The sequence below is a fragment of the Choloepus didactylus genome, chromosome 9 (assembly GCF_015220235.1).
Source record: "Choloepus didactylus isolate mChoDid1 chromosome 9, mChoDid1.pri, whole genome shotgun sequence".
Lineage (NCBI taxonomy): Eukaryota > Metazoa > Chordata > Mammalia > Pilosa > Megalonychidae > Choloepus > Choloepus didactylus.
Genome location: NC_051315.1, coordinates 103,203,717 through 103,215,926, shown reverse-complemented (window position 1 = coordinate 103,215,926; position 12,210 = coordinate 103,203,717). Strand labels below are relative to the sequence as shown.

The 12,210-nt window shown below is 34.7% G+C and overlaps 1 protein-coding gene across 1 annotated transcript in view; it reads right to left on the bottom strand.

The window, feature by feature from the left end:
- Positions 1–12,210, bottom strand: part of CPS1 (carbamoyl-phosphate synthase 1) — a 134,035-nt gene that overhangs the window by 106,294 nt on the left and 15,531 nt on the right. Inside the window, exons 2-6 of the mRNA XM_037849356.1 lie at positions 9,352–9,461; positions 5,963–6,107; positions 4,657–4,746; positions 2,651–2,707; positions 17–109 (exon numbers count right to left, since the gene is read on the bottom strand). Of these exons, the coding sequence (XP_037705284.1) occupies positions 17–109; positions 2,651–2,707; positions 4,657–4,746; positions 5,963–6,107; positions 9,352–9,461 (495 nt within the window). The remainder of the gene's footprint in view (positions 1–16; positions 110–2,650; positions 2,708–4,656; positions 4,747–5,962; positions 6,108–9,351; positions 9,462–12,210) is intronic.

Below are 12,210 nucleotides of genomic sequence, written 5' to 3'. Positions count from 1 at the left end.
GAAGGAAATCTCTCACCTTGGTTGAAACCTCAGCAATCAGATTTTGTTTATTTGGATCCACGAAATCCACTGACTGACCTTCAAATTCAATCTTCCCAAGCATGATACCCTATTAAATTAAAAAAATTAGACAAAGGGAGTAATGATGAAGGTGCTGACAGAATAAACTCATGGGACTTAAGCAGCTGCTCAAAGATTCAGATGTCTTTATAACTACTCATAATCATCAGCAGATCTTCATCTTAAACTGGAAAGATGAAGTAATTTGCACAGTCCATTTTGGGAAACGCTTTGGGAAATACAATCAGTATTTTTAGGGCTGAGACAGTTGCCTGCAGTAAGCAAAGTCAAGAGGCGTCAGAAGTTAGGTCTCCAGATTCCAGATTGGTGCAGACTGGAGCATTTAGCTACCTATTTCTTAATGCATATGACCTAAAGGTATTTCATGGAAGAGGTGGATGTAGCAATCCATTGAGAAGAAAAAAAAAATCTAAAAAATTTAAAGAAATTGAAAAGAATGGGAACTCAATATATTATGATAGTAAAACTAACTCACAAAAAAATGTAAAATGTTACATAAGTCAAAAAGTTTGAGATCACTGCTTTGGACATGTAACTGTCCAGGTCCCTTTAAAGGTCTGAACTTTAAAGAATGCTTTGTTCTTTGTGAAGTTTTCACAAATTAGCGTTGCTAGCTTAAATATCCGTAATGTATTTTTTTAAAATTAGCTGTGTCTCGAGATTTACTTTATTTGTTAGTAAGTCTATTTTGATCTATTTAAGAAAATGGCATGCTATATTTAGTAATGAAGACTTTACTGAAGGAAAAGTTAAAATAATTCATTGATTTCCCTTTTTCCTAGACAATTACGGCATTGAAGGAAACTGAAAGAAGCCTTTCTCTCCTTTTTAAACTTGCTCCTTAGGGGAGAAGTAGCTTGGGATACAGTGAGAGAGGGTAAAAAGTTCCAGAATGCCAATCAGATGTGATGGTTATTTAAGTGCTATTATTAAAACCAGAGGGCTGCCTCAAATTCTGAACAAATAACTAAAAACACCTTTCACCTCCACACCGAATTGCTAAATTATACAGTAGTCTCTACTTACTTTTAGAATCCAAGGCACAGAATTCCTCTGACTATATTTATGAATCCCTAGTTTTGAAATTTGGCCCCCAGTACTCATACTCTTTTTATTAAAGCATGCTGACAGAAACACTATCTTACTTTTACAACCTAAGCTTAAGAGAAGTGAAAGCTGCTATATTTTTAATGTGAACCAGCATCACTCATAACCGAGTATAACAGGCAATGCTACTCTTTTGTCTGTGCTGATCTGTTCAGCCAAATATTGAAAATCTAAGTGCCTCTGATAAAAAGGGTTCATATTAAACTGACATATTACAAGAAAGACACAGTGTGGTCTTGTAAAGAGTTTTCCCATATTGCTATTTTCAGCTACATTCCATTCAACCTACCAAATCTGCAGTCTGAATTAAATTTTCCAATTTTATCACCTGCCCATCCAGGAAGCCTTATCATTGTTTACTGCTCCTATCACATCATTAGGCTTACAAAAATAATAATGGCTGAATTACTGGACAAATAATCTCACCAACTTCTATTTTCAGGAAAATCATGGAAGAGGAAATAAAAGCAGAGGTGGAGCAGGAATGTTTTCATAAAATCTCTGTTTTCCTTCTGGCCATGGCATTTGTCCATTCCTTACTTTCAAAGCTGTTCTTTCTGTTTACAAAGATCCTGCATCAATATATATTCTAACAAGGAATCACCAACAGATTTTCTTGAAGAATGGTTCTCATATGTACTTTCGATCTTATCATTTGTTCTATATTTCATTTTTAACGTAATAGGATTTCATGAGAAAACTTTGGGGCATTGAACATCAGAGAGGTAAAAGTTTCTCTTCTGGGATAGGAAGTCTTCAATTTAGGAAAAAAATATTAGCATCTTATAATGAAACAAGCAAGCAGAAGGTGATATTCTCAGAGGAGAGTTGAGATGTTGCAGCAATCAGATATGAAAGCAAAGGATAAACTCTCTTTTATACTTCAGTCACTGGTCACTGGTACAGCCTCAAAAAGACTGTAATCGAGGTGACTCAGTCAGTGCTCATTTGGCATACACACAAAATATAACTCACTGATTTCACAGATGACTCCTCCCAGAGAACCTAGCAAATAATCACACCAATATTGTATGATTCATGGTTTGCATACTTCAGCATGCAGGTCTTCAATTTAGGCAAAATTGTTATACACACTTAATCACCTTTTCCACTTGTTTCATTAAAGTAAGTCCTCTCACATGAGCTGACTTAAAAATGCCTTGATCATGTATTGTATTTCCCTGGGTCTGAGCTTGCTGGAATAGTAACACATCGTGGACACCCAATAAACTCGTACAGAGAGAATGATTTTCAAGTCCATCCAGCAGCAAACATATCAATCAAGTATTCAGCTTTGAAAATTACACTGGAAAAATTAAAAAAAAAAAAAAAAAAAAAAAAGATAGAGGCCCCAAGAGCAGAAACTGACCAGATTTGTCCCTTTACTTATTAATGGATCCCTCAGGTACTGAGAAAAAAATACGTGAAGAAACATAGATTTGGCTAAAGATGATGGTCATACCTTGTCCCGAATTATTTTAGTTAGCATTCTTGTATCTACTCCATAAACTGCAGGGACCTATAAGAAAAAAATTGTAGTGACAGTGAAATTGGAGGAAATTAGATTCAGCATATTGTTTTCAAGTTACAAACTTAGTCTCATCTATCTTCTTGAACAGTAAATAATTTCCCCACTCCTTTTCTCTAACCCAGAGTGACTGTGTTTCAGAACATGGTAAATTGCCTCTCCTACTTGGTAGGGGACTCTTTATACTCAGACCCTTTCTCAGAATAAAACTTAAGAAATTCTGAACATCAATCTACTGCTACAATTTGGCTTCTTTTAACCCAGGCTGTTAAATAAGTAATATTATATCATAATATTATATGATATTATATATTACATATTATATATACATATATTTGAAATAACAAAATCTATGAACTTCATAAGCAATGATATGTAAATAATATGTAAATCTCTGATTTGAGCCAAATGTTCCTGGCATACAGAAGGTACTCAGTGAATTTTTCTGATGGACCTTGTCAAATAGTCAAACAGTACTAAAACTTGCCCATCCTACTAGTCAATCAAACTAAAACTTGCCCATCCCACTAGTCATTCAGGTGACACTAACATTTGTTTTACTTCTTTGACTAGGTTGGGTAAAGACAGATGTGGTACAGTGAAAGAGCAATGAGTTAGGAACCAGAAAACCAAGTTCTAATTGCTGTTCATCCCCAAGTACTTGAGTAATGTTTGAGAAAGGTGTTTGTCCTCACCGTAAATAGAGGGAGGTGAACTATTTAATATCCTAGCACCTTTTCTACTCTGTTTCTACGAACATGGAAGAAGATTCAAAGTACATTTTAAAAGAAAACTAACAACAAAAATTTTATTAATAAAGAAAACATGGGTTGTTCTCACTAAAGCTAATAGGTCTGGCATGGAGCAGCTATATCAGGTGCCTTAAATAACTCAAAGGAAACATTAAAAAGGAGAAAAAAAAAGGAGCATCCTGAATGATCATTACAAAATTAGCTCTCTTGGTAATAAATTCAGATGGTTGTTGAGAATAAAATAGTAATCACCCAGGAGATGATATAGATGCCTTTTTCTCCCTTGTAAAATTTATGGAGAATGAGATCTAGGAATCCAAGATCAAGATTTTTTTTCTGTTATTTGGCAGGAAGAGACAACATTTAGATGCAATGGGTTCACTGATACTCCTTAGAGAGGCAGAAATTTCTTAGAATAATAACCTTTCAGTTACAGGCCAGCAGCAATTCAACAAACAGCAGCTACTATAACACTGGAGGTGAACTGAAATATACCATGTCGGTTAACTTTAAGTAATTCTGTCATTGAAACCGGGAGAAATCTTGTATTTGATGAGAAAATAATCCTTAAAATAAGGAAGGTATAAAGTTTTAAAATCTCTTAATTATTTCAAATGAATAGTTAATAGTTTGTCATAGACTCATATTGTTTAAGCCCGCAGAGACATAGCATAATCTGCTTATTCTCATAAGAAATAAGCAGAAAAAATACGGTATGAAATGATTACATAACCTGCACAAAGTCACACACTTGTTAACAGCAGAGCTGGTACTGGAACCTATGAAGCAAGTTACATATAGATCCTGGATAAAGTGAGGGGGGACTTACGTTACTCAAGAGAATAATTTCATAATTCTAAAATTTTCTCTACCCCCTTTTCCAGATGAGAAATGTTACCAAGTATGTAAGAGTGCCACCTAGTGGTTAAACTGAGAACACGTGGTCTTGAACATTTAGAAGAAGCTAAACCCTGATAGTTCAGCCTGCAGTAAGAGAATGTAAATCTCGGGGGTGAGGGGGTGGGGTTGGGGGGGGGGGAAGAAATGAAAATAATAAAAATAAAACAGAGCATCTGTATTCAGCAACTGTGAATCAAAAGCTGCATAATCTGACTCATCTGCTTGACCCCTTTGGATCTATATTCATCTTTCCAGCTTTCCATTAATCTGTCCTTAGGTGATTCTCACCTTCTCTTCTTGTAGCCATTGCCCTAGACTCTTGGTAGCCAGCCAGTGGTTGTAGTCATCACTATAATTCAGCACCAGTAAACCTGCAACCTACAAAGACAGGCAATCATTTTAAAGGGGCGATCACAAAATATTATCCAACTCTTGTGACATTTTACGAGTCAAGTTGCATTTTTTAAAAAAGCTTTATTACATCCACTGACATGAGGCTTAAAATTTTGGAGACTTGAAGAAAAAAAAAGGTGATCCACTGCTCCCTTAATTATCACACTATCAGGTGAAGGAGCAGGCTTACCTGGCTTGCAAGTTCCTCAGTTCCCCTTTCTTGGCACCCTGTACTTTTCCTTCATGGAATTTGTCAATAATATAATTAAAATTATTTATTTAACACACATAAATAAAAAATAATTTTAATCTATTCTTACAAGAGACGGAGCAATTTGGAAACATTTTAGGAAATACTGAGACAGCGAAGCTAAATGATCAGTCCAAGTCATTAAAAAATAGATTGGTGGGGAAAAAAATAGAGTGGTGAGTTTGGAGTGTAAATTTCCAAAACTGTGTATGTGGCTCCCATTCCTAAGATATTACCCAAATTTACTTTGACTAGGAAAACTTAATGTGTTTACTTTTAGACCTTCATATAAACTATCTTTTATTCATCCACTAAAGGTTAAATCCAAAGGCAAATAGGTGATACAGAGTTGGTCACCAAACACTTTTTAAAAGGTGATTCATCACCAAATTCATATAGCATACTTGTTATTTCATTTTTACGGATTAAGCCAATTTCACCCAACACATTAGGAACAAACCACAAAGCACACTGAGAAATTGTTCTCAAAATATTGTCAGTTTAAGTATTATTCTCATATAGCCAGAAATGATATTGAAACATGAATTTAATAATTCGTACTGCAATATCAAGGGAGCAACTTTTCCCGTCCTAGATTCTGATGATAGTACAATGGTGCGAACATAATTAACAGCACTGAATTTTATATTTGAATGTGGTTAAAAGGGTAAATTTTAGGTTGTGTATATGTTACTAAAGATTTTTTTTTTAAATCCATGGGATGGTACAACACAAGCAGTGAACCCTAAGGTAAATCATGGACTATAATTAATAGTACAATTATAAAAATATGCTATCAACAAATGTAACAAATGTACCACACTAATACAGGGTTCCCCGTGTTCTATGCATGATTTTTCTGTAAACCCACAACATTTCTAATACAAATAATCCAAATCAATGATATCCTCCCCAAATCAATACTATTTAAACTGCCATTACTGTTACTACCTTAATGCCATCAGACTCCAGATATTTGCTAAGTCCCAGTTCATCCAGTGCAGTAGTGTCAGGAACTCCACCATTCCCAATAATAGGGTTGGCCATTGTGAGAATCTGTCCCTTGTAGGCAGGGTCAGTGAGAGCTTCAGGGTACCTGGGTAGAGACGTCAAGTAACTATCAACAAAAATTTATTTAAATACAGAACTACAATCTACACGCATGCTCCAAATTATTGGACCCTTGCAAATAAGAGAACCTGAGGTTAAAACCCTACAAGTCTGTCTCCAGATTTTAGCAAACTAGGAAAATTTTATAATAGAATGTGGAACTTCATCTCATGATATGACTGATATAAAGATATGACTGTATTTGGGCATATTCCCATATATTTTTATTTCCTCAATTTCTTTTAATTTTTTAATCCCTTAAAAATGTCCTTCATAGAGTCTTAATTTCTTAATATTGTTGTGATTACAGGATCCACACAGCTGGAAAATCCTCCCAGTCCTACCAATCATCAGAGAATCCAAACTGATGTTTCCGTCGAGCGTTGCCATTTTTGCCAAAATATTAACTGTCCAAAATTGGAGATTGTTGTTGTTTTTAAAATATCCTTTAGGATTCAGAGGAATATCCTGATTGTGGTGGTGGTAGTTGCATAAGCATATGCTCAAAATTCATTGAACATTCAAAGTGAGTTAAATTATATAAAAGTATACCTCAATAAAGTTGAATTTTAAAATCTTTTAGTTTTAGAAAGTACAATATAGTTTTGGGAGTTATTAGCAATTTAGAAAAAAAAAATTAATCCCAGAAAACATGCCCTGAAACATTTCTGACTTCTAGATTAAAAGATTCTGAATAGCTATATTAAAGTAATGATACATAACTAGGAAGGAATATGGAAGGGCTTTATAGTTTAGAAAAAGATTTAATATATAAATTTAAGAAATAGTCCCATAAATACTAGGAGCTATCTACATATATTCCATACATTGGAATACATTTCAATTGAGTCTTTATTTCCTCTTCCACTTTCACATTCTGAGGAATGAATTAAACCAAATCTTTCTTTTGGGTTACTGCTGAAAGTGAATTTAGGTGCTGAGGGGGACAGAATTGACAACCTTGAAACCATTAACATTCAGCTCAGGCAGTAGTCAACGTAAATTCTTCAACCCTATCCAGACTAGCTCCTACAAGAACTAACTTTGTCAATAGAATACTTAGTCTTTCAGCTCAGCTCTCCCTAAGGTCACTAAAGCGCTGTAGTATTTATCCACAGTCTCCATCAGCTAATTTCTCAGATGCCTCTCACCTGTCAGGAACTGATAATTTTTTAACTATCTTAAACACACAATAAATGCACTTCTTGAAGATGAAAAACAAGATGACCCCCTTAATTACCAACCATTTTACTGAGTGAGAAACACCATGAATGAAAGTAGCCTTTCTCCTTGGAAAATAGAGTCTACGGACTAATCTAATAAATCAATGCCTTTTTCTACATCAAAAATTATCTTTAATTGATTTAACTTTATTTCTCTTTCTTCTTTATCTTCATAAAAGAAACGGTTGTTTCTTTTCAACAAATGCTCATAATACTCTCTCCAGTAAATGAATACATACAGCGTGTCCTAGAGAACTGCAGTGTTGAAGGCAAATTAATCCATCAGGTCCTGTTTGACTTTTGTGATGTGACAAGATTTATTACCCGTAATCTATCACAGGGAAGAAAACTCGAGTGTCCTCCATCATTCTGATCTATATTAAACAGTTGTTTGTTGGCAGGTATATTAACACAGCTAGTAATTAGTGCTGTCGAAAAGCTTAAATAATTGCCTGGTGAAGCAAAACTTTGCAAACAGGTTTCATACACTGTAATTTAATGTTCTCCCCAGTGGAACTATTTTAAAAAAACAGCTATTATTCTTCAATTCACACAGAGAGCCAAGAGTTTAGAGAAGTTTGTACATTAATAATATATAGAGTTCTGGTCAATCAATATCTTCAGCACCAGCCTTCTTGTCTTTACAAGGCTAACTTGAATTCCCTAAAGAACTGAACAAATATTTTATAGAAAGGGCAGTCCACTGAATATCCAGTGGAAATCCCTTGAAGCACTTAATCTAGTCATTTTTTAAAGAATCATATTTTACATCCCCAGCTGTAAAGTACTATCCAGTCCAGCTCCTTCACTTTTTAAATGGGTAAACTAGGACTCATAGAGGTTAAATGACTTTCTCAATATCACAGCATCCAATATCATTAGAAATGAGACCAGAACTTCAGCCTCCAGGTTCGCAGATGACCAAAAATGTATTGACTAGGTAAGACCTGCTACAAAATTTCTGTAGCAACTCTTGTCTTAGTTGTTCTACATATATTAACAGACTTTAAATACTAAGTTGGGTTACAATGATATAAATATTGAAAACACCAGATCTACACACCTGCTCTCCCAATCATTATGTTAAGACAATTAGTTTATCTGTTATTTCCCCTTTCTTATTAGAGTGCAAAATTATATAAATAGCCAAGGACTTTTTATTTCCTTATGGTATTTCAAATCAGATGGACAAATTTGATTCAACTTACTAACAGACTGGCACTATAAAGTGCTATCCATCTGTGATGGTTTGAAGCAGAATGCACTCCAGAAAAATATGTTCTTAAAGTTAATCCATTCCTGTGGTTGTAGACCCGTTTTAAGTAGGTTCTTTTAGTGAGTAAGATCTTAAACTTAAGATGTAATGCACCTCATTCAGGGTGGGTCTTAATCCTCTTACTGGAGTCCTTTATAAGAGAGTGAAAATCAGATATAGAGAGAAAGCCACGGAAACAAGAAGCTGCAAGCAACAAAACTCGGAAGAGAAGGGAGAAACCAGCAGATGCCGCCGTGTGCCTTGCCATGTGACAGAGGAATCCAGGATTGCCAGCAGCTAGTCTTCAGAAAGAAGGTATCATCTTAGTGATGCACTGATTTGACATTTTCGTGGCCTCAGAACTGTAAGCTTATAAGCTAATAAATTTCCATTGTAAAAGCCAACACATTTCATATTTGCTTTGAGCAGCTTAGCAAATGAGAACACCATCCTTCCCCTGCTCCAATTTTTACCTTAATCTGCTGCATACCTCCCCTTGTGGAAGCCATTTGGCAATTGCTCATAACTTGTGTCCCCTCAACATGTTTCTAGAATTATGTTCTTTTTTTCAAGGTACCCATGTTCTCTTGCATTTATAGCAGCAGGGAGTATAGCATTAGACTATATTCAAAGCATGGTGCAACTGTAGCCAAAACGGAGTCTTACTACATTGATTTCAACCAGAGTAATATCATCCAGCTATTCTTCTACACAGAAGCAGCAGAAAGCCTTGGAATAAAAGCATTACTCACCCTCCCAGGCCAGTATTAAAAACCACTTCACCAGCAACAGAGGATGGATGGCCAAAGGAATAACCTTTCATCTTAGTTCCATCTTCCAGGACAATGTGTGCTGTCTGTGCCTAAAGAAAAAGGTTCATGAATCTTAGCAGAACACAAAATAGGAAGCACTGCTAGTTGAAAAAAGAATTCCAAAGGTACAAATCACAATCATATTAAATAATGTGCAGTGTATTTAATGAAACCATAATGCCCAGATTTAGAGTCACTTTCCTATTTCATGTCACTTTTCTGCAGATGAATAGCTCTTGTCCCAGGCAGGTATGTTGTTCTGTTTTGCTTCAGAGAGGAACTGAAGCATATCGATACATTGTCTATTCTAAGTCTATTTGTAGAGTTATTGACAAGCCAAAAATACTTCAATTTAGCTGGAAAATGCTATGTGTCTAGCTTCTTTCCCCCTTAACTTTCCTTAGCTTTGCTCAAGTGTAGCTTTAAGGGAAGTTCATGAGTTTGCAAAAACATTTTGAATTGTACCATACAACTCATCATCACTCTGAGGTTTAGAGCTGGAAGAAATCTTCAAGATTATCTATCAAATTGCGTTCCACAGAGCTGTTATGTTTGATGGCGCTGTCTCAAGGGCTGCCCTCTCCACACCAGCTTTATGATCATGAGGAAGCTGAAATTTTATTTCTCTATTAATACTTATACAAAAGCAAGCACTGTATAACACTTTAAAAGCTTTTTATTATGGTTAATTATTTTCATGTCTGGTTCCTGCTTTAGACTATAGGCATTCTGAGTTTGATTACTCTGCAGTATTAATCTTTGAACCAGCTTCTATAAAAGTCTTGGCTGAGACAAGGGACAATTACAGGAATTTACTTAAGAAGCAGGCATCTTGTACTGTTCATTAATACTCCAAATTCTGTAGAGAAAACAATGTCGATCTATCTATCAATTTTCATAAAATTTAGGAGAAAAAAGAATGTGTTAAACCATAAATTTAGACACAAAATCTAGACTGTCATGAAATTATATAAAACAAACTGTTTACTTTCTTCAACCAATTAACTGGAAGGAAAATAAAGAGAGGAGAGATGGAGAGGGAAAACCAATAGACATACAAATCAATTGCAGCATAAAGACCTTAAATGGAACATAATTTTTAAAAATAAACTTTAAAGGAAAGCATTTATGACATAATTGAAATTTGACTAACAAATTCATATTTGATGATATTAGGCACAATTTTTAGTTGTAATAATGGCATTTTGGTTATATTTTTAAGAGTCCTTTTTTTTTAAGATACGTACTGGAATATTTAAGGATAAAACTGTATGATGTTTGAGATGTGCTTCAAAATAATCCAGGGAGTTGTAGGGTTGCAAGAATGGGTGGGGATAAAGTAAAACAAGTTTGGCTTTGAGTTGAAATTGTTGAAACAAAAGAGTTCTTTGTGCTATCCTCTCCATTTGTATATGTTAGAATTTTATCAAAATAGAAATAAAAAGTTAATAAGGATAGTGGTTGGATCTCCAGAAAGTTCCTTCTTATATGTACCATTAATTTAACCCTTACAGAACCACCTTCTTCAAGCTGCATTTTAATAGGTCCTACCTTCTATAAAAGCTCACTACAAGAAACAGTGATTCAAATTTTCTGTTTCATAATCTATTACATAAGTCAGTGTCTCTATACCAAGTCTCACATGACTATTTTTTTGTTTTAAAATTTAGTACTAAAAGAATCTTGCCTTCCCTGCAGTGCTAGTATGTGCCCCCAGTCCAGTAATGAGAACTATATAATTTGTTGTATTTCTCTTTTCATCTTGTCATCTAGGAAATTCAAGGTGATATTTGTTGCTCAAGGACATTTACTATGTTGCATACTTATACTTAACATATTTTTATTCTCCCTTTCCTTTTCTTGTGGGAATTACGTGACTACTATGTTTTGTTGTTGCTGCTGTTTTTGTTGGGTTTCCCTCTTGAATAGTGGAATTATATGTGGATTTGTATGTATGTATAGGTCAAGAAAGGTATCTATTGTACCAACCTCCAATAACTTATCACATGGTTATCTATATAAATGTTAAAAGAATGTAGGATACAATTATTCAGAGGGTGATAGTTATTTCTCATCTCTTTTGTTACCAAAGTAGAGCAAATAACTTGAAATTAGACTAGGGAAAAATTTGGAATTGCATATAGGGATAGATTTATAGATATCATCCAAATTAATTGAATCCTAAAACCAGATAAGATCCAGGAGATCATCTAGATAAACTGTTATGTGATATTTATTCCATTGTGATTACTTCACTGATGGGAGACTCACTATTACTCCAAGGCAGCCCAGGTTATTTTCGGTCATTTCTGTTGGAAAGACTTCCCTCCATCTCTATATCTTCAATCCATGGATCCCAGCTAATTCTTCCCTATGTAACTACCAGTTTTTTGGATATTTAGAAGAGGAATATTGTGTTTCTATTGTCTTTTCTTCTTCAGTCCAAGAATTTCTACTCTAAAAATCTTAGTTAAATAGAAACTAATTTCAACAAGGTTTAAATCCAGTCATTAGAGATAGAAACCTACAAAATTCTTGACTTGCCTTACATTACATCTCTAAGATTGGCACCATACTGCCTAATTCTTTTGTATTCTGACCACCCCACCTCCATTCCTGATACACACATGTACACACACACACACACAAACACACCAAAGCCTTGGTACACAGCAAGTACTCAATAAATGATCTCTAGCACTCTGTTTTTATGTGCTCCAAACTTTAAAATGGCACTCAGCTTTTCACGAGTTAAAATGGAAAACTCCATATCTTTCTACAAATTATCTTTAAAGTAAA